General features: G+C 37.5%; 3 protein-coding genes and 1 long non-coding RNA gene across 4 annotated transcripts; 2 read left to right on the top strand and 2 right to left on the bottom strand.

Moving 5' to 3' along the window:
- The first annotated feature begins 628 nt into the window (after nucleotides 1–628).
- On the top strand, nucleotides 629–2,205 carry LOC132186995 (Tetratricopeptide repeat (TPR)-like superfamily protein). Its single transcript, XM_059601134.2, has one exon. The coding sequence runs from the start codon at nucleotides 800–802 to the stop codon at nucleotides 2,006–2,008; it is 1,209 nt and encodes a 402-aa protein (XP_059457117.2). The 5' UTR covers nucleotides 629–799; the 3' UTR covers nucleotides 2,009–2,205.
- An 8,653-nt stretch (nucleotides 2,206–10,858) lies between these two features.
- LOC132187482 (transcription repressor OFP7) lies at nucleotides 10,859–12,088 on the bottom strand. Its single transcript, XM_059601807.2, has one exon. It carries the CDS (start codon nucleotides 12,014–12,016, stop codon nucleotides 10,946–10,948), a length of 1,071 nt encoding a protein of 356 aa, XP_059457790.1. The 5' UTR covers nucleotides 12,017–12,088; the 3' UTR covers nucleotides 10,859–10,945.
- A 2,708-nt stretch (nucleotides 12,089–14,796) lies between these two features.
- On the top strand, nucleotides 14,797–17,920 carry LOC132175964 (myosin-1-like; the record flags this gene model as incomplete). The annotated part of the gene is made up of 4 exons (XM_088517244.1): nucleotides 14,797–15,063; nucleotides 15,293–15,498; nucleotides 15,628–15,763; nucleotides 17,780–17,920. Coding segments are annotated over 4 exons (654 nt in total), but the record flags the coding sequence as incomplete, so codon positions are not given.
- Nucleotides 17,921–18,771: 851 nt separating this feature from the next.
- Nucleotides 18,772–21,102, bottom strand: LOC132175949 (uncharacterized). Its single transcript, XR_009439474.2, has 3 exons — nucleotides 20,768–21,102; nucleotides 19,277–19,395; nucleotides 18,772–19,192 (listed from the first exon to the last, which is right to left on the bottom strand). It is a non-coding gene; the product is annotated as an uncharacterized LOC132175949 (long non-coding RNA).
- Nucleotides 21,103–22,756: the final 1,654 nt, after the last annotated feature.

The raw sequence follows: 22,756 nt of genomic DNA, 5'->3' as shown, positions 1-22,756 counted from the left end.
TAAATAAAAACCAAAAAAAAATAATAATAATAATAAAATTAATTATATTAAGGGCATTTTCTCTTTTTTTTTTTAAAGAAAAAAAATCAAGTGAATGTGAATGCATCTAGACAAAAATGCTGGAAATATGGACATTTGAAAATGTTGAGTAGCATTTCTCATATTTTGATAGCTCAAACTAAATAGTGTTTAATACAAAAAAAAAAAAAAAAAAAAAAAAAAAAAAACTATTTCTCTCTCTCCCTCTCTTAGACAGCATTAGCGATTGCAAGGAGGTTGATTTGAATCTCAACAACTTCACCTTCAATGACCTTGGTCTCTTCCTTGATGTGCACGGTGATGACCCTGTGGAAGAATGAGGTCTTTGGTGATAAGAGCTCACAATCAGCAAACTTGGGTCTTGGTCTTGAGGCGGAGTGATTTGGCTAAGCCAACAACAATAACGATTGTCAGGTGCTCGATGTTGAATTTGGTGATGTTGGAGGAAATGAAAGACTAAAAAAATCATATTTAAAAAATTAAGAGAAAGAATAAAGAAGTTGATGTAAAATGTATTTAAATAAGAAAAAAAATTAATTAATTCTCTAAATTAAATTTTAATTTAGAGAAACCAAATACCCATTGAAAAACAGATTCCTGAGGAATGGGTATGAGTTTTCCCTACTAGCAAATCCGGGAAACACTTGCCTCTAACAACGTCTAAAACCCTAAAACACAAGACTCGAAGCTCAGCAAAGCCCTCATAGCATTTCTCTCTCTCTCTCTCCCCTCCGCCAACGGAAACCCAAAATTGCAAGAAATGTCGTCTTCGATTCCCCTCCGTCATCTTCGCCGCCTCAGCACCACCACCGATTCCTCTTCGATGTCCATTTCCAGAGCGAAATCGAAACTCCGGACCGAGCACGACCCTGACAAAGCCCTGGAAATCTACTCGTCCGTTTCCAAAAACTACTCCTCCCCCACCTCCTCCCGCTACGCTCAGGACCTCACCGTGCGTCGCCTCGCCAAGTCCCACCGCTTCGCCGACATCGAGTCCCTCATCGAGTCCCACAAAAAAGACCCCAAAATCAAAGAAGAAAGCTTCTTGTCCACTTTGATCCGATCCTACGGCCTAGCCGGCATGTTCGACCACGCCTTGAGAACCTTTGACCAAATGGACGAGCTGGGTACTCGAAGATCGGCGGTCTCGTTCAACGCCTTGCTATCGGCGTGCGTTAAATCGAAGATGTTCAACAAGGTACCCCAACTGTTCGATGAAATTCCTAAGAAATACGGGGTCTCGCCTAATAAGGTTTCGTATGGGATTTTGGTCAAGTCCTACTGCGAGGCAGGTGCAACCGAGAAGGCTATTGGGATTTTCAAGGAAATGGAGGAGAAGGGGGTGGAGATAACGGCAGTGACGTTTACGACCATATTGGACGCTTTGTACAAGAAGGGGAAAAGCGAGGAGGCCGATAATTTGTGGAATGTGATGGTAAAGAAGAGGTGTGAGATCGATGTTGCTGCGTATAATGTGAGGATTATGCATGCGCACGGTGGTCAGCCGGAGAATGTGATGGCATGGATCAACGAGATGAGTAATGCGGGACTCAAACCCGATACCATTAGCTATAATTATTTGATGACTTCTTATCTTAAGAGTGGGATGATGGATGAGGCCATGAAGGTTTATGAGGGGTTGGAGGGAAATGCGTGTAATCCAAATGCGGCGACTTTTAGGACATTGATACATTATTTGTGTAGGAATGGGGATTATGAGAAGGGGTATAAGGTTTTCAAGGAGAGTGTGAAGGTGCATAGAATTCCGGATTTTGCCACACTGAAGAATCTGGTCGAAGGGTTGGTGGAGAAGAAGAAGATGAAGGAGGCGAAAGGATTGATCCGGACAGTAAAGAAGAAGTTCCCACCAAATGTTGTTAACGCGTGGAGAAAGGTTGAGGAGCAACATGGTTTGGCTTCTGTGGATGCTGATGCTGATGCTGTTGAAGATCAAGAGGCCGTAGCATAATGATTCCTGGCATCATTGTTTTGGTTATTGAGTTGGCTGTGCTTGTTGCTTGATCTAATCATCTTTAGCTGCAAATACTTCAAATTTGATAAAATTTTGACTTTTGATGGACGATGCTGGTTGGCAATGTTAGTTTGCTCTGGAAATTAAGTTTTCCTTTTTGGGGAAAATAATTTGTAATCCTCGGTTCTTGTTTTCGTCTCAGTTTCTTTATCTTACCGTTTCGAGTGTTGGGAACTCAAAACATGGTTGGTTGTAAGTTTTAATTCTAAGGTTAAATGATGCAAAAGTTAATTCAAGATATGAGAATTTTTGTTTTTGTGTTTTTATGTTGTTCAACACAGACCAAGTCAAATTAAAATGGCTACATCTTTTGATTTCGACATCAAATTCTGATCTGTCTTGTCATTGTTATCAACATCTTGACAAACTCGACAACCCATTCTGATTCCTCTTCCTAAGAATAATGGTTGGGATTTTACAAACTCCATGGTTGAATTATACTGTAAAATCTAGAGGATCTTGACCATACTTATCATGTAATCACATTAATCAAATTAATCATTGTTTAGTAGATTTTTAAAATATAAAAAACATTTTTGAACTTTTTTCAGATGTATATACGTATTTTTTTGTATTATCGCGATATTTAGAAGCATGATGGAAATTTGTAAACTACATAAATCCCTAACAGTAGATTACAAAACATTGATCCTATGAAATAAAGTGGTGTCAAATGTAACTTAAACTTGCCAGTTGCCTCATGGTACTTCAGCAAGTATGACTTTTAGGTTGTCGCTTTTTCCTTTTGTTTGAAACGAAGATGAGCTGGTCCTTTATTTCATAGGGGTAAAATTGTCTAAAAAAAAAAAGAAAAGTGAAATGACAATTTTTAGATAATTTTACCCTTATAAAAAGTAAAACGAAATGGAGACTATCCGATTCTCGCTATTTTGTAGGAATAATTCATGCCATCATTAAGGACAATGCTTTACTTGTGTGCTACCGTTATATTGGGTGCAGAGAAAGTTTTGGCCGCAAGCAATCCAGGTGCACAAAAGAGTAGGCCTCGCACTATTCGCTAGTGGGCCTCCAACACATCCAAGTGTTCCTCATTCCAATGGAGCCATGCCGCCACGCCCATTTGCAAATGGTGTTGTTGCTCTAGGCCCAATATTTCTGCACTCCGCCCACCACCACCTCAAGCGATAGCCTACCCACCTATCCTATGCCAATAGCTAGACAACAAGCTTGGCATGGTCAGCTACCGCCACCTCCACAAGCAGCTTCAGGTCCCCCAATGCCCCTACCACCACCAATGGGAATGGGAGGCCAACCACCACCCCCACCCCTTCAACATGGCGATAGTCCCCCTATGCCACAGACGACATCAATGCCTCCACCACCCCCCTCCAAACCACAATAACCCGCCACCGCTCCCTCCATTCTGAAAGGTACTATTACTCCGTATGACGTCTTGGACGTTTCTTGTTCAATCTTTTTGTTCTGAATTGGGAGGAAATGCAGATTGTAATATGTATCGCACTGCTTGAGAAAACAAGCATCTAAGTTATTGAAATACTGCCCTTGTTTTTTTCTTGGGCCAGAAATGCTCTTATTTCAAATTATCCTTGAACAGCCCGAATTTTAGGAAATTTTTTACCACAAATTGGCCTTTATGTTAGTTTTGGGTTCTAATTCTCCCATGAATGGACGCGGTTTATTTGAGGAGAAGTTCGAAGGTTAGAAGCTTCGCTGTGTAGCAAACTCCACTAGTTTTTCGACAAGCACGGGATGCAACTATGAATTTCCCTAATGTAATGCATCAAAACCAGAAATTTTGAGACTCCATATTCTTTTCTAAAAATGCTTAATTTCATGGTACATTTTGTTGAAATTAATGAGTTCCTAAAGCCTATGCTTTGTGGATCAAGTGATTTTTTATTTTATTTTATTTTTTGCATCGGATATGTACATAATGCCACATTATTTGAAATTTTAAATGATATGATAACATATTCACCATGTAACAACATATAAACCAAAAATTTGTAAATCAAGATCTTTCATTCATTTGTTTTCTCCACTAATAGTTTTCAAGGAAAAGTACATTTTAACCCCTCAAAGTTTGGGGTGATTTACAATTCGACCTCCAATGCTTCAATTTTTGAAATGCACCCCCCAAACTTTCAAATTTTTTTCAATTCGACCAATGTTATCCCAAGATTCCCATATTGCCCCCCTGTTTTTTTTGTTTATAAAAAAAAAAAAAAAAAAAAAAAAAAAAAATTTTAATCGGGTGGCAGTAGCCACTCCTTTGGCCATCTGGCCATTTTTGCACCCCCATTATTATTTTTTGTAATTAAAAAAAATATGGGCAATATGGGAATTTTGGAATAGCATTGGTTGAATTGAAAAAAAAAAAAAAAAAAAAAAAAAAAAAAAAAAAATTGCAAGTTTGGGGGTGCATTGCAAAAATTAAAACATTGGAGGTTGAACTGCAAATCGCCCAAAACTTTGGGTGGATAAAGCATAATTTTTCCTAGTTTTCAAAACTATAGGCGCTTCCCATCCCCTCTTCTTCATTGGTCGATTCAAACTTTCTACCATTTATAGGAACTAAGTAGTTTGTCTCTTTTGCAAAATGTGAAAACGGATTTCCATTTAAGTGCGATCAATTATTTTTCTCTTATGAATCTAGCGAAAAGTTCTTGTCAATGAAAAATAATTTCCAAGAAATAATCAAAATCACACACACCATAAAGGAACCCAATTGTCACCCTTCCCCTTGGAGCCACCCCCTATGCCATCCCAACTCTTACTATGGTAACCACTTCACTATAGAGGAATTCGGTCGCCCCTCTACCCTTCTTTTATTATAGTAACCTATCACCTTTCTCGGTCCATTTAATTCCAAATAATGCTATATATCACCCTATTATTCCTTTCAAAGTTGACAATACGTGGTCTCCCATAACATTTGATGCATGTCAAATGATTTCTTAGTTGGGAGGGCACACCACATCAATTTTGAAGATGAATATAATTAGTTCCTCAACTCCCCCCACGCTCTCCAGGTTGTAGCCTCCAACAACTTGCCACTCACCCTTTTTTGCTTTGTTTTGTTTTGATTTTTTTTTTTTTTTTTATTTTATAAAAAAAATAAAAAATAAAAATAAAAACTTCCCATCCATCTCCTCTCGTCATTGGTAGGTTTATGTGGGTGCCTTTCTTTGATTTTTTTTTTAACCAAATATATATATATATATTATTGGTGACGGCCGTAATGACAGTAAATTTGAGTGGTTTTGGATGGTTTCCAATCATAGTGGTAAGTTTATCTTTCATACCAACCAAACAATACCAAAAAAATATATATATATATATATATATATATATATATATATCAGGATCAGCCAAATAATAGAAAATTAGTGATTTTTTATGCGAAAACTATATCAGGGAGCCTAGATACGTACGTTCTCATTTTTTGTTATCAAGTTGCTTAAAATTCATTTTTGTTATTCTGATGGTTTCACGTGTGGGAATCAAGCTACTTGATGTAAAAATGGGAGATAAATAAGTATTTTTATTTTTCACGCTGATTTATTATACTTATTTTATATTGGTGGACTTAATGTGTTTTAAATATATTTTAAATCACTAACATGTACATATGTATATGTTAGACTTAATGTATATATTGGTGGACTTAACCTAAGTTTCAAAAATACATTGGTGGACTTAATGTGTGTATATATATATATATATATATATATATATATATATATATATATATATATTTTGAAACTTATCATTTGAAACTTATCATACTCATTTATTGATAAAAATTGTGAGTCTAAAACTCTTATAAACAGAGCAAAAAGCTCTGAAGTAAATCATAGCCAAAGCTAAAGATACAGTCATCAACAACAGACCAAATCAACCATAACACAACATCCACTAACCCATGACTAATCATTAGGTTTAAAAATCAGATCTGCATCAAACAGATACCATATAATGCATAGGTAGCGCTTATTCCTCGACCTTGAGAGCAAAACTCCCAAGCCGATACTTATTCCTCGGTCTTGAGAGCAAAACCCCCAAGCCGATACTCATCCTCCTCGACCTGAAGCCAGGATAAAGTTCACATCCACAACCCAAGGGTTTGGACCAGTAATAACGGACAGCAGCTGGGTGCAACAAAGTAGGAGGAGAGAGCATTATTACAAGCAAAAAGAAAAAACCATACAAGAAAATAAAAGGAACAGTAAAATAAATGCAAGAAAAGAAATTACAGAAAAAAAACAATACAGGAAAATAAACGCAAAAAACACACAAAGCAGGTCACGGCAGTCGGAGGAGGCTGATCGCGAGCTGGCTGGAAACCGCCGTGGAAGGTGGCACAAAAAGCTTGGCGCGGGAGGGGCGCGTGAAAAGACTCGACAGTGAGAGGTGAGCGGCAAAGCGTGTGCGGAGAAGATCGGCGGCACACATAAACAAACAGGGAGGGGGAGAGTTTGAGTAAAAATCCCCAAAAGCAGTACCCACCGAAAGAGAACACAAGCACAACATAACAGAAAACACCAAAGACAGAAACAAGCCCAACCGGATCGACGGAACCCTTGCAAAAGATGGGATGAGGAAGAAGAGAGGGGGCACTGGAACTAGGGACATCAAGTAAAATACTAGCACCCGGAGCGGAGAGGTTGAGGGGAGGAGGGATGCAGGCAACGGTCATCCCTCCCCCCCCTGAGGCGGCGACGACGCTCTAGAGGAGGGCTTAAGGTTTCACAGGTCTCTGGAGGGGAGGGGGGCCATTCGTTGCCCCACTAACATGAATATTGAATAGTGCTTGTGAAACAAATATAAATAATTGCTGTAAAAAGTAATATTATTAGGGAGATCATAAATCTTTGATATACTGACAGTAAAACTAATTACAGATTTTTTATTGTGATTAATATAATATCTCACCAAGGATCGATAGTCATGTAGAAAGGTAAGATTCAAATATTGGGTACCGCCATCCCAAATCAATTAAAAGACGCAAGAGTTATGCTTCTGAACAAACAATAAAAATGGCTCGCAGTTCTCTGTACTGTGGAAGTCATTCATTGTCGGGAGTCAGACTAATTATTTGTACAATGATAGAAAAGAAGAGGTGTTAAAAAAAGATTTCCTGAAATTATGGCTATGTTTGCGAAGAGGCCGGGCCGGCAGTGTAGCGTACTGTTTCAGCTATAGTGCCAGCAGCAAAAATTGACTTTTTACTTCTTTTTTTTTTTTTTTTTTTTTTTTTAATAAAGCAAAATATTAGAAAAAAAAAAAAACGAGGAGAAAGGGATGGTGTTCCAGCCACCCCTTGGCCAAAATGGGGTGGCCGGACCACCCCATTTTTGGCCAAGGGGGTGGCTGGAGCCACCCCCTGGCCGATCTGGGGGTGGTTGAACCACCCCCATGGCCAAGGGGGTGGTCCGGCCACCCCCTTGGCCAAAAAAAAAAAAAAATGCGAACTGGGTGCATTTGGGGTGGCCGGACCACCCCCAAGGGGCTGGGGGTGGTTTCGGCCACCCCATACGGCCAGGGGGTGGCTGGAAAATGGGGTGGTCCGGCCACCCCATTTTGGCCAAGGGGTGGCTGGAACACCACCCCTTTCTCCTCATTTTTTCTTTTTTTTTTTTAATATTTTGCTTTATTAAATAATAATAATAATAATAATAGAGCAAAAAGTCAATTTTTGCTGTTGGCACTGTAGCTGGAACAGTGCCGTTCCAGCTACAGTGCCAGCCCGGCCTCTTCACAAACATAGCCTATATATCATAATTCTTCCTTCTTAAATTATACAAATCATTTTTGATTGATATCAGTAACTCCTGTAATACTAAAACCCAAAATTTTTTAAATGATTTACTAATTTGTTAAAAAAAAAATGAAATAAGTGACTTGCTTCTCCACTTTTTTAAGTACGGGCTTTTCTCAAAATCATAAAAAAAAAAAAAAAAAAAAAAATCAATTCAAAACTAAAAACTACCTTTTAGTTCCTAAGAGCTGAGGTAGCTCAATCAGCTGTAGACTATGTTTCATAAAGCGAAAGTTACTAGTTCGAATCCTTCCTTCTTCTTTCCTTGTGTGAATATGTCAAGAAAAAAAAAAAAAAAAAAAAACCTACCTTTGGAAACCTTATCAAAAGTACCCAAAAGGGAAATTGGGATACAAATTTAGACACTATTGAATTTACAACAAAATACCCACCAAATTTTTTTTAAAAAAAAAATTACAACAAATTGGTTTAGTTTTACACAAAGCATGAGATCTTTTACCCGGTTTCAAAAAAAAAAAAAAAAACACAAAAACACAAAAATACACATTCGAACACTTGCATTATATATAAACAAGTAGATTTGTACGCATGTATGCCCAAAAGTAAGAGATCCCTTGCCAAGTTAGAATCAACGACATACTTTCCGAAAAAAGAGAAAAAAAAAATCCATAAAATTAAATATAGAACATGTGGCATAAATCCCCAGGTATAAATTAATAAAGGAAGAATCCAACGGCCAATGTGGTCTGAGCTTCCATTACTGTAATTGAAATGATGAGTCGTAAGAATATGATAAAACAGGCAGCATAACTCATGGTACAGAGTAGAGACCCAGATAAGTGGGGATCCGAAAAAGCTGTGGTTTTTGAGAGAAACGAGTGCGCATTCTTATAGTCATTTTCTTCAGACGGGTAAGGAATCTCTGGCACCGTGAGTGCACCGTATCCACTGAATTTTACCACTGGCAGTAAGATTTCATTCTCTTGGGCCGAGGGTGAAATTTGTGTTCTTTTGCGTGTTCTTCACGACACAGTCCCTGAGACACTATCCCATTTACAGCATCACTGAAGCCTCGCTTTTTTTTACTGCAGTGCTCCGTCAGGCCTTCATCTGTGATACTGTACAGAGACAGACGCACAGACCGATAGATATGCACGGCGAAGGAGACAGAGAGGCGACCCTTTAATTGCATGCCTCATCGATGACGATTGCTACCCTATTATCGTACCATGCTATTATGTGAAAACGATTGAAGCATACAATTGTGGTTGTTTTATAGACAATGGACGTGAATTTCTTCCCATATTCGTATATCATATATGCAAATGCATGGTTGGATACGTTCCGTTGAGCTGAGCTAACTTTGTTTCCATGCACTTTAAGTTCGATCTACACATATATAACAATATGTCTTCATGGCCCTCGTCATGTCATGTCATGTCATGAGCTAGCTGTCCCTGTCTAAATATTACACGAATATTATAGCACAAAATTAATGTGATATGGTCTAGTTTAAATACGTGTAAATATATATTTTTTAACAAGAGCGGTTGAAATGGCTAATAAAGTTTATCATATTATTTCTATTAGATATTTATAAAACGTTTATATATATATATATATATATATATACACACACTACGTTGTTTCAGGCTAGTAAATAATTGGTACTGCATGCACTTGATATATACACGTACAAATGTAACAAGGGGCCGGGCCCACTAGCCAGGTACCAGGGTTATGCCCTCTCTCACCCCTCTGCGATTTTGAAATTTGTGTATAATTTGAAACGAAACCAAGAAGCTTTGGGAATCAGGAATCTGGAATCAGGAGTCCCATTTCTGGTATATATACATATGCATCTCATGATATCCATTTAAATGTGCTATATAATACAATCAATATATATTTAGGCTGTTGAGGAAAAAAAAAAGAAAAGCGAAGCAGATCTTCACATGGCTTGTTACAATGTCCTTAATTGCTAGGATTTTGCAAAGGTTGTCTAGATTTAATTTCTTTCATAAAAAAAAAAAGAAAAAGAAATAAAATAACACCACGTATACGAGTAGTTCTTTTTACAACACCTAAATCAATTAGTCCAATTGCTAAAGGACTGAGCTCGCAGCAGGAGCTCATGACAAAGAGTTCTCATGATGGCTTTCTCCTCAAGATTGAGGCAAAATTATTACAACGAAAAGAAAAAGATGGAAAGCCTACCCTATATGAGAAGACTAGGAGAGTGACGAGAAACACTTTCTGAACGAAAATGAGAGGGAGCCATCCTAGCTATCAATACAAGTGATGATAAGTTTCAACAAATTGTAAACGTGTGGTCCCGACTTGGATAATTTCCATGTGCAGTCGAATAATAAATGTAAAACGGTGGGGAATAGAACTCTATCTGATGATCAGTCTCTAATTTAATCCATCGGCCAAAGCAAATTTATCCACCTGTGATCATTGGTCAAATCCCAATGCTTGGTCAATCACGTAAGATGTAACGGTGGACCCCGAATGTTTTTTTTATTTTATTATTTTATTTTATTTTTTATTTTTATCAATTAAGAGAAATGAGAAATATTCTTTTATAAATTCAAGTAAGAGAAATGAGAAAGACTTTTTTAAAAAAATAATAATAATAATATTCACTAAAAGAATACGAGAAAAACACTGAAAAATCATCTCGCATTCCCGGTCGACCTTTATCTCCTTTGAATGACTACGCTTGTTGTGACACATTTAGAAGCTCCATTAATTGGATTCTATGTGTTTGAAGTGATTAATTATGGTGGCAAGATCAGACTAAACCCTTATCTCCCTTCAAATTTTGCAGCAATTTTTCCATCAAAATGACAGAATAACATGGAATCCATATTCCAAACAAATTGAAGAAAGTATTTCCAGGCTCTTGAACACAATATAATTAACTAATAACTTTATCCTTATAATTTCGTTAATAGAGTCCCACAGATAACTAGAAAGGAAAACCATCCCCAAGTTCAAGACTAGAAAGACTACAGAAGTTTTCAAAGCTAAGAGTTGATAATTAAGCATAAAGAAGAAGAAGAAGAAGTGCTAGTTCTAGTCTATTCTCTATATACTGGTTTGATTCAAAGAGCCCTAGAAACGCATCGGCTAGTTGATCTTCTACAGAACAAAGCCTCCCAAATCTCAGAGAAAGCCTGGACGATAACGACATGGTGTTGCCTGGCGTTCAGAGACAGAAAACAGTGCAAGAGCTGCTCTAAATCCTTGTCGTCGAACATCTGCTTCTCCAAGATCATCTCCATCATCGACCTTTTGAAGTCATCATACGGGTCCTCCGATTTCTTCACCACCGCAAAGCTCTCCCTCACCTTCCCGTCCACCGTGCAAGGTATCAGTCTCTGGAACATCGACAGCCTCGCCGGCGAATCGCACTCCGGAGACGACGGCACCACCTTCCTAGGCCTCCCACCCTTGGAAACGCACCGCTTCACCTTCTTCATCTTCTTCTTCGCGTTGCTCTTCTTTCGCCTTGTGCAGCTCAGTGGTACCTCGCGTATTGTCTCCAAGTGGGAGTTGAACTCCGGCGAGGAATCGCTGGAGAAGCTTCTGGAGGAGGAAACTAAGGTTTCGGTCTCCTCGCCGTCTCTCTCGTCACGACCTTCGCTGCTGAACAGTCCGCTATCGGCAGAAGAGGTGCTGGTGCGGGTTTTCGATGCCGTTTTCTTCTTTCTGGCTCGTCGTTTCTTCTTTTCCGCTGTGGGGGGTGGTGGTGGAGCAAGACCAGAAACTTCGTCTTCGGAGTCGGACTCGCCGGACACCGAGGAGTTGTAGATTTTACGGCGAGGAGTCTCGTCGTAGACCTTGGCGACCACGTGCCAGTTCTCTTCTTTTTCCCATTGGAACTCGGGTGACTCGGTGCGGTCGTCATCAGAGAGAGTGGCTCTTGATCCTAACCCACAGCCGACCGATATAAAAGCAGACGAAACGTGGCGCTTCAGGGAAGAGTGATGGGGTTTGGAGGGTTGGAGTGGGTTAGTGGCTGGGAAATGGAGGTCGGTGAGTTTGGTGCTTACTGGGGATGGTCGGAAGAATGAAGGGACAGGATCCGCTGGCAGAGTGGCGGGGTCTTTGGAACGGCAGGATTGGAAGGATGGGATGACTCGGGAAATCCGGAGCTTGAAACGTTTCGCCATTTTCTTGTTCTTTGTCTTGGAGCGCAATGCAGCGTCAAAGCATGAACTGTTTTGTCTGAGAAAGTGGGGGTTTATATATATAGAGAGATGTTTGGGGATAATCTATGAGTTTTGTTCCCCCCAAAGGAAGGAAGAGGACAAACAACAAAAATGAATCATTAATATTTATCATGATTTAGCTAACTTATCAGCAAAAGATAAAATAAAATAAAAACACAAGTGAAATTAAGTATGACTTAATAAAAATTATTTTCTGGTAAAATAAAAAATTGGTAATTGAGTTTTAACCCCGGCCCGGACCTTTAAAAATGACTAGCTAGATTCAAAAGATGAATAAATTCACTTCATAATTTTCAACACATTTAAAATAATATAACATTATTTAAAACATTTTCATATAAACCATAAAATAAAATAAATGATCATGTCAACTACCCGCTCCATAAAGCATAAACATAGGGTATCGAAATGTAATTATTTATATGCTTTTGCCGGAAATTGTTGCTTTGATTAGGAAGGTACGAGATAAATATTTCACATTAATATCACCAGGCTATTATAAGATCTAGTACGACACCCAAAGAATCTTTTACTTTTAACTTTTTCACATAACCTAAGTTATGGTGAATTTGGTAGGTCGCTCAGGGGCCCCGGGTAGACCTCAATTATGCAAGCCAGATCAAATATTTTCACCTATTGGCTGAACATCACCTTGATCCATCAGGCCCCTGAGCCTGAGGAGTAATGTCCTAGGCTAAGGCTAGGTCTCTTTTACTGTAAAGAATAGCGGGATATTCAAAAAGGGCTTGTCCTCTCAATGTAAGAAACCACATTGAATCGTAGCCCTTCGATCCGATCGAAGCGTGCAAGAAAGGAAAGGAGCCTGGCTTTTGTGCGTATGATAGATGTTTTATACAGGATAGACACTCTAACGAAAAGTCAATCCAGAGAAGCTCTCTCTCAAACACATGGTGGGGATCCAAGGAAACAAAATCATCTTTTGCATGCAAGTGTCTCTCTTTTTTCCCATTTTCTCTCTCCTTTTGTGACGTGTTCTTTCGCAAAGTTAAATGCTCCTTTTTACACTCTATCTCCGCATAGTGCGCTATCTGCGCTAGCTTGCACCGCGGTCACTCGCCTCGCTTACCCTCTAGGCCCACTCCCACCCCCATGCGATCGACATGTCGGTAGAATTATTTATTTATTTATTTGAATATAATTCTCATGGTATTCAAAGAAAGAAAGCTTCTTTTTCTTCTCTACGAGGGTGTAGGTGTCAGCCTGCCTGCCTGCTGGTGTAAAATAATAATAATAATAAAAATCAGAAAATGATTGAACCATGTTTCAAAAAATCAGGATAAGGAACGTAAAGCAAATGGGCAAGAAATGCATGGGCCGCCCATTAACCAAGGATTTTAATTAAGACACCTCTTTCATCTCCTTCTGGGCCATTGTTTGCTGGGGAACTTAAATCCAATTTGAAAATCCCAGGGTGGATTTTTTTGGGCCACAATTGTCTAGGGAAGTCGTGGGCCATCTTTATTTCTGGTCTAATAAATTAGGTCAGAAAAAATTTCTTAAATGTATCAGGTTCAAATTCAATAGATCCCTTCTAACCTTATTTGAAGAAAAATTTTGTTCTATTATATATATTTTTTTAATCCTTAGAAGATTCCACAAACCTAGGACAAAAGTTGAATGAGAAAAAAGTATTAGATAAAAGGTGAAAGAGTAATGCTAGAAGAAACTAAAAATATTATTGTTGTCTTTCTGTCCCTCTAAAGGTAATGTAGTTTTTAAAATTAATATTTGACATGACATGTTACATATGAGTATTTATTAGACTCCTAAAGTTATGAGATTATTTAATCATATTCTTTAAAAACAGTTGGTTAATTAATTAAGAGAAGTGGCCGGTTTCCTAAGTTGAGTTATAAAGGAATGAAAGAAACCGGTCATCTCTCTACCCTATAAATGTACGCAATTTTTATCATCTCTGTGTACCTTAAGTGGGTCAAGCGAGAGAAACCGATTTCTGGTGTTTAGGCTTTTCAAAGAATAATTAAAGAAGTAATGAATTTTGGTATGTTTTTTTATTTTATATATATTAATTTATTATGAAATTTATGATAGTTAGTTATGTCAATTTTATGTTTATAGGATGAACAAACACGTATCTTGTGTACATAAATGAAAGAAAAATTGTTACTCTTTACATCTTATCACATCCATGTCCACTATAGAATGTTTTATGTATTTTACAATATTCGTCACATGTACATGCCAAATGGATAGGGATGTGAAGTGTAATACCTTTTCTAGACATTCAAGAGTGATTTTAGGAGGTAGGGAAAAAGGTTATTTAAATAATATTAAAGAGAAAAAGGTAAGTGAACTTTAAGAAAATACTAAAATGTGGATGGAAATGAATGGATTGGAGATATAATATGTAGAGTATTTCCTTCGATCTTATTACGGAAGCGTTGAGTGAAAATTAAGATTATTTAATAACATTAAAAAGGCATATAAGAGCTCGATGATCAGATCGTTTTGTGGGTATCTGAAAATACTTTACATAAAAGATTAATGGAACAAATTTTATAATAGCAAAGATATGACAAATATAGAAACGTTTCATATATGCATCAGATTTTGATCAGATCGCTTTTTGTAATTAATTATAGAAAAATGTTAAAGGCAAAACACAAACCCAACTCAAAACCAACTTCTCTCCTACTTGGCATTTTTTTTAATAAAAAATAAAAGTTTGAATTTTTAAAAAATTCACATCCTCTTCTCCCCTTTCAGATCCAAAAATCCTCTCAGTTTTTCGCTCCCCTCCCGCGCTCAGTTTCTCGCAAGGTTCCGTCTCTGTCTCTCTCACTCCGGCGACGTCTTCGGCCACCGAGTACTGCAAGAAGCACGTCGAGGCCCCCAAAGCAGCCGCCGCGTCCGAAGAACGCTCCAACTCCTCCTCCGATGACCTCAAGGCCTGGGACGCCGAGTTCGTCAAGGTCGACCAGGCCACCCTCTTCGATCTCATCCTGGTGTGTCTTCTTCCATATAAACTCAAATCCCCCTGTTAGATCTTTTTATTATTGATTTTTTTTTCTTCTGATTAGGGTTTTGGTTTTGTTTTCTCTGCTTCCGTGTCTTTGATGTGTTTTTGTTTGGTTGGATGCCGAGAAAGTTGGCAGTTTTGGGTTTTGTTGGTTTTATTGTTTTTTAGTTATATGTTTGATTGGGTAGTGAATATTTGTTTTTGGTGGTATTCAGGGTCAATTATTCCTACTGATGCAACACCTAGAAAGCACCACACCTCATTTCATACGTTGTATCAAGCCCAATAACCTTCAGTCTCCCAAATTGTATGAGCAAGGACTTGTGCTGCCGCAGTTAAGATGTTGTGGAGTCCTAGAAGTAGTACGAATATCAAGATCTGGCTTTCCCACCAGAATGTCCTACCAGAAGTTTGCCAGAAGGTAAAGAAAGATAATATTTTATCTTCAGTAACAGCTTTAAAAATTCTTATATATTTCCTAATTGATTACGATTTTTTTTTTTTTTTTTCCTTTGGCTTGGTGGATATCTGATGTTAAATCTCACATCAGATATGGTTTTCTTCTGCTGGAGAATGTCGCATATCAGGATCCACTTAGTGTTTTAGTTGCAATTCTTCATCAGTTCAATATCTTGCCTGAAATGTATCAAGTTGGCTACACAAAGTTGTTCTTCCGAACTGGACAGGTACTTTATATATTTGGTATTGGTTTTTGGCTAAATTATTAGTTGGTGCATGGCATTTATCCATGAGGTAGTTCATGGAAGATACATGGACATGGATTCTTAATACTACTCAAGAAGTCCTCCCTCCCATTGGAATGGGAAAATGAATTTGGACAAGAAGTTGCACATGTACTATAAGTGAATGTAATTGATCAACCACATTTCTTGTCGTTGCTCTGTAGGGCTGTGATTGAGCCAATCCGAGATACAATTTGGGTCAAGTACTAGAATTTGTTGTTGGTGAGTAGCTTTGTCACCATGTTGAGTAGGAGTTCACAAGAAGATACCACATTGTTAAGTAGATTAAAAATGAGGCATGACAGTCTCTGTATAAGGGTTATGTGCAGCCCATAGTGCACCATAATTGTGGAGACAAGCTTGTCTAATGTGTGAGTACTCCATAATTGGGTGTATTGGTGTTTGCGCTTGCGCTTGTGATTTTATTTTATTTCTTTCTTTAGCAAGACTTAAAAGAACATGAGTAGAAGTAGCGAATAAAAATGTGTTAAATAGGGAGGTAACAGAAAGTGTGATTTTAGATAGATTAGAATGGCTGCAAAGAGTACTTCTAGCCTACCTTGCTTAATTTGAGGATATAGATAGTCAACCCCAATTTAATTAGGGCTTAGTTGAGTTGAGTTAAGGGGTTGAGAGTTTAGTCCTTATTGGTGGTAATGGCTTCTCTCCTTGTTTGTGTATGTAGATAAGCTTGTAATTTGCATGCTCGCTTTATTTTAATATTGTTTGATATCTAGGGTGTGCAAACAAATATGTGTTTTAGTTCAACTCAAAACATGTTGGAAAAGCTTGGCTGCTTGTGCTTGCATCAGCTTGATGATATCTGAGTCTGAGCTCTAGCTCATTTTGAGCTTAATCTTGGACTTGGGCTTGAAGCGCATCCTCATTGACCTCACCCACCTTGTCAACTTCCTTCCATTTCTTCACCAGTACAAATATCAGCTTCAATTCTGTCATTACCTCCTGTTGTTAGATCATTTAAGACAAATTTACTAAAGTGGAGGGTAGAAAATGGAGATTAGGAACACATATAGATAGATAAGAGACATCAATCTTGATGAACTTCACAGCTGTAGTGTGGATCACCATTTCTATGAACTAGCTAGGTCCAAATTAAAGGAGACACCAAAGTGTTACAAATTCTATCATCATCTCCTCAATCAAGAAAGGAAAATTATAATCCAAAAAAACCCTTGATGATAAGGTGTGGTATTTGCATAAAAGAGAGAAGCTTCTTTCGTGGGTTGAGATCTGGAGATGATGGGGAAAGCATACAGACCCTTGCCTTTTTTTTTTTTTCCCTTAAATCAAAAATGTTTATAAGGGTAATTAAATTCTTCATAATCTATATACTCTTGTTCCTGATCCAAATTCAGCTCACTGCCAAACCTATATGAGCGTGTTTATGAGGGCCTTTTCCATGAGGCTAAAGGAGCTGACGTTTCCTTACTTGGACTTGGCTTTTCTATTATACAACTTAGGGTAAATGACATTTTTCTCCCACAAGCTACGATCCTTGTATCACTTTTCTGAACTTGAGACACTTTCTCCCATAAAAGAAGGGACATCCAAGACATAAATGGAAAACTATGTTAGGAAGATAGTTGAAGATCCCTGATTACTGTAGATCACGTTTAGCCAAAATTATAGTGCAATAGCCCTATTAATTGTGTGATGTTTTCCTGTTCTCATCCAAAGATAATATCCCTGTCTTTTAAATGTCTTTTGAAATATCAATCACATAGAATTTATCTATGATTTTGTAAGTTGAATTGAATGGACATTATAGAGCAGTAAATCCAGAGCTTGCTACTGTTCATTTAGATTTGAAACTTGCTTCCTACCACATTTCTGGTTTCTGCTTCATATGCCCAATCAAATGCAGTAACTAGGTTAGTTTTGATTCACGTGCCAATACTGTCTGTCCTCATTGGTAATAAATTTACTTACTTTTTGCAGAACCTGCGAGATTTGTGGTGGCACTGCACTCAATGTTGCTGGTGAGCAGAGAAATGAGGCAAGCAATGCTACTGCTGCAGCCTCGTCAGCAGTAGCAGCTCCTGTGATACTAGTGGAGACTCGAACCGTCTGGCATGGCCGCCGCATAATGCATTTTCTTCTGGCCTGCATGGTCCTTGGCTTTGTCATCTCTTGGCTTTTTCACTTTAAAATACTCTCATGAGTCACTGAGATTATACAAGAAAATGTTGTAATATATCTTGATATGAGCTTCCTTCCTCACGCGTGTGGGTACCTTCATTTATGAGCCAGATGTAGAATTTTGTAGGTGCTTCATTTATATTGCTATGTATATGCTCCTTATCTCAATTATAACATACACAGCAGACTTGTTATTACACGAATCTTGCTGGAATGCATTGTACCTACTCATCGCTGCTTTTACTGCTTAATACAGAAGGACTGCTTAATGTAAAATACGCCATTTTGTTACAACCTAATTCTCAAGGACATACACGCTGTTTTTCAGCAAGATAAAATTTTAAGTTAATACTGAGACAACTCTAACCTTTCCCGCATATGCAAAACAAACATAAAATAGAGAACTAGAAATAATAGATACATTAGATGCCACATTAAGATACACAATAATTGTGAAGAGGAAAAAAAATATAGACACTAAAACAACAATAACCCTACTAAAACCCACTGTCCCAAATTCACTATTTTTCCTAAAGCTACATTCAGTTTCCAAATATAAAGAAACAAATCCTCAAAGAACCAAACATCACAGACGTATAGTGACAAAAGATCAATCGGACCAAAAACCAATACTTGAATAACTAAATCTAGCTTCAATTATAACACTGACACCATCATTTGCACGTTATAATTACAAATTAACAAACACTTTCACTATCTAAAACAACTAGCAACCCATAAATCAAACTTCCCCCAAAAATAAATGAACAAAAAATCAAAGAACCCTATAAAAACTTTCATAAACAGTAAGAAATATACAATAAACATAAATGACAAAGCTCTTCCACGTTGCTCCCAACACAAACCTTTTAAAGAGTTATATGACAATTTCTCAAAAAGACAAAGTCACATGGCAACTTCCCAAAAAGACAGTTACATGCCAATTCCCTAAAAAAAATGCCAACATCAAAGGCATAAACTATATTAAATTTTACATGCTCTTGGACATAATGACATGTATCAAAATGCTACAAAGTTAAAAGATGCCGATCATCCTTGATTCTTCAACTTTTTCATTCCCACCGATCATCTCTGTTTCTTCAAATTTTTCATCTCCATCCAACTCTTCATTCGAACTTTCATCTCCATCCAACTCTTCATCCGAACAAGTGATCCTTAAGACATTTGGTTCTTCAACTTCTTCATCCACATCTATCAAAAAGGGATACAAAGTTAAAAGCCATTTTGGTGTGTCAAAGCAAAATTATAACCCAAACAAAAGATGAAAAGTCAAACCTATTTGAGGCCAATCTTGCTCCAAAAAATCTTCATCATTTGGAATACGTGTACACAAAGATTCAACTTCACCCCCCTTGTCCATTTAGGCAGCTATGATGAGTAACTTTTTCGATTACCTAATGTATAATTCAAAATATTATTGTATAAGCAGTGTGAACTATAAAAAGCATACAAATAGTAAGAACTTAAATAGGCTTGAAAAGAAAAAAAGAAAATGAATTTCATTCCAAGACTTCTCTTGAGAGAGGCGACGATAAAGTGGCAGTTGACAAAATTTGATGAGCAAGTAGAAAAACCTTGGTAGTTGACAGAATTGCTATAGGCACTTTTAGGGACATTATATCAATCTCTAATAACTCATTAATTTATGCTGCTTATCTGTTAAAGAATTGTACTTTCACAGTGACAGGTGCGATTATAACAATCAAAATCAGCAAAGTATGTTCTTTGGTATTTCTTGGCTTTCCATTCACTCACTGTCACAGACACTGCAATCAAAAAAGACCCTATAAAGGCCCATTTCTGGCACTCAAAAGGTTGAACTATCTGCAGGTACTGAATGTTGATGGTGTACATTTTTCTTCTTACTTTATGTTCAATATCAACAAACATCACATGTAGAATTCTGACTGACCAAACAGTAAGATAAATTACAAGAGAAGCACACATTTAACAGACAATAAGAATCAGCAATGCAGCAACAAATACATATAAATGCAGACATCACAAAATTATCATTTAGTTCAAAATTACAAGAGAAAGACTTTCAACCAAATTAAAAAAAAAAAAAAAAAAAAAAAAACAGAATAGAAAGAAAAACCCAGGACAAAACAGCAATTAAAAACATTAACCAATTGTGGCATATTCAGAAGGGAAGGCAGAAGTGAGAAACTCCTCATCTTCAATGAAAATCTGCAAATTCTTGGACTTCATTAAAAACCCTACTGATTGCTCATTAAATTCCAGCATGAAGCCCAACTTTATCAACTCAGAAAGTGCACTAGTATGATCGCTGTTATCCCATAACAAACCCTCGGAAATTGCTTCAGAAAAATATGTGGCATATTCAATGATATTCTTATAACCACTTGACCTGTCCAACTTTGGTGCCAAAAACTTTGAAGCCTCTCTATCCCAAAGAATCATTCGGGTTCCTATGGGTTTCACAAGTTTCCCAGAAGAAAGAGATAAGCTATAATTTACAGTTATGGGATCAACAATCTCAAGGAAAGTAATATTCAGAAGCCCTTTGATCACCTCATGCCTCCTTTCCGCTTCCATTTTCATTGTAGGGCCAGCTAGAAAACCAAGGATGAGCCTAACAAGCCCTCCCTTAAAAGAAGAAAAAAATCCATACCCAATAATATTCAAAAAATAGAAATCTAAACCCTAAATACACATAAATCTAATACACTATTCTAGCAACCACTACACATAAATCAAAAAGCCCTAGATTTTGAATGTGGATGAGAGAGAGGGATTACTTACCACCGGAGGAGGAGAGAGAGAGCCTTCGGCTTCGCCGGAGTGAGAGAGAGACAGGAGCTTCGCCGGTGAGAGAGACAGTCGACGGAACCTTGCGACGGACGGACAGCTTCGCCGGTGCAGAAGAACTCGCCGGAGGAGAGAGAGGGTGAGCGCGGGAGGGAGAGCGATGGAGTGAGAGAGGATTTCCGGTGGCCGAAGAACTCGCCGGAGGAGAGAGAGGGTGAGCACGGGAGGGAGAGCGAGGGACTGAGAGAGGATTTCCGGTGGCCGATGAACTCGCCGGAGGAGAGAGGGTGAGCCGGAGGGAGAGCGAGGGACTGAGAGAGACTTTTAGATTTCTGAAAATTTGATTTTTACGGACTTTTGATTTGGTTTAAAAAAAATATAATAAAAAATAAATAAATGCCATGTAGGAGAGAAGTTGGTTTTAAGTTGGGTTTGTGTTGTGCCTATATCAAACCTCTTAATTATATATGTCTGAAATATTGTGATAGGTACTTTTTTTCCGGCGTTTCTGGGTGATCGTGGGTTTGGTTTTTCTGTGCTTGTTGGGAAAATCTTTGGTTGCTAAATTGATAAGAACTCATTAATCCTAATTAATTTCAAATAATTACATAATCTTAATTTTAAATAATATAATCTTAATAAGTTGGAATAGATATCTCACCCAAACTTATCCCTATAAAACTATACGAGTGCTTTATTGAAGATCGATATATATATATTCACACAATCATATCTATATATACAAATTAAGCACAGATATCGCAAAGAAAAAGAGAAAGCTACAATAGATATAATGGAGGAGGTTGGTGCCGGCCAAAACCACACAACGTTCGACAAGTATGCTTGTGCCATTGCCGTCTTTGCCTCCATGATCTCCACTATGTTTCTTTAAGGTACGTTCCTTCTCTCTGTGCAGCCGGTCTTTGGAATAATGGCATAAAAGGTTTTTTATTTTAATTATTTTTTCTAGTATTTTCTCGTATCTTACCTCAATTTTTTTATTTTGAAAAGAATTATGAATGTTGTGTTTTTTGGTTTTGAGATCGACCACACCCCCATCATGGGTGTCCCGACATCATATCCCAAGCAAAGATTTTATAGTTCGATATAAATTGGATATAAAGATTTTATCGTTGAATTTTAGATTTTAGTCATTCATAAAGGAAGTAAATATATAGGCTATATTGAATGTATTGATCAATCAGTCGGTTCTCTGAAGTACAGCCAGTACTTGCTGAACTTTGCCCGCCCATTCTGGAGCCAATGTGAAGGATGTATCTTCACGACGGTGGGAAGCCAACTTTTCTAAGATTGATCAGTCAAATCTAGCATACCTTATCAAAAAGGTGGTGGGCAAAGTTAGGTTTATTAGGGTTATTAGACAATACAATCCCCCTTGATGGTGGGTCTTCACACGAGTGTGTAGCCGACTATTACTCTATTTAATTTATCTTTAAAAGGTAAATTTTATATATATATATATATTTGGCACACCTTTATCTTTTAACAACCTCCACTAATAAGAAATAATTAATTAGGGTTATCTACTTGTACCTCCCTCTAATTATCATATTTTTTTTCAATATTGTCCTTCCAATGTTTCAATTTGGAATGTCTCTCCTAATCTATTATCGGAGTTGTAATTAACGTCCTCCTTCCTCAACCCAAATTGTAAAATTACCCTCCATACGATAAAAAAAATGCAATATAATGATCATAAAAACTGGTTTGAGGAAAATTAAGCAAGATATATTTTCTTTATTGTTTTTAGCTTTTCCCTTATTGGAAAGGGAACCAAACATAGCCTTTTATCACCTAGAATTTGAATTTTTCACCCTTGAAATTCATAATATGAAGGCTTATATTTTGAGATATCAAAGGATAAAAGTAGAAGAAGTACCATTCTTTGCTTTACAATAACATAGAATCTACATATTAACTAGCTAGAATCAACTTTGTAAAACATTTTTATGACTTAACATT

The sequence above is a fragment of the Corylus avellana genome, chromosome 6, assembly GCF_965113065.1.
Source record: "Corylus avellana chromosome 6, dhCorAvel1.hap1.2, whole genome shotgun sequence".
Classification (NCBI taxonomy): domain Eukaryota; kingdom Viridiplantae; phylum Streptophyta; class Magnoliopsida; order Fagales; family Betulaceae; genus Corylus; species Corylus avellana.
Note: the sequence above shows the minus strand (reverse complement) of the source record. Positions and strands in the feature narration are given on the sequence as shown.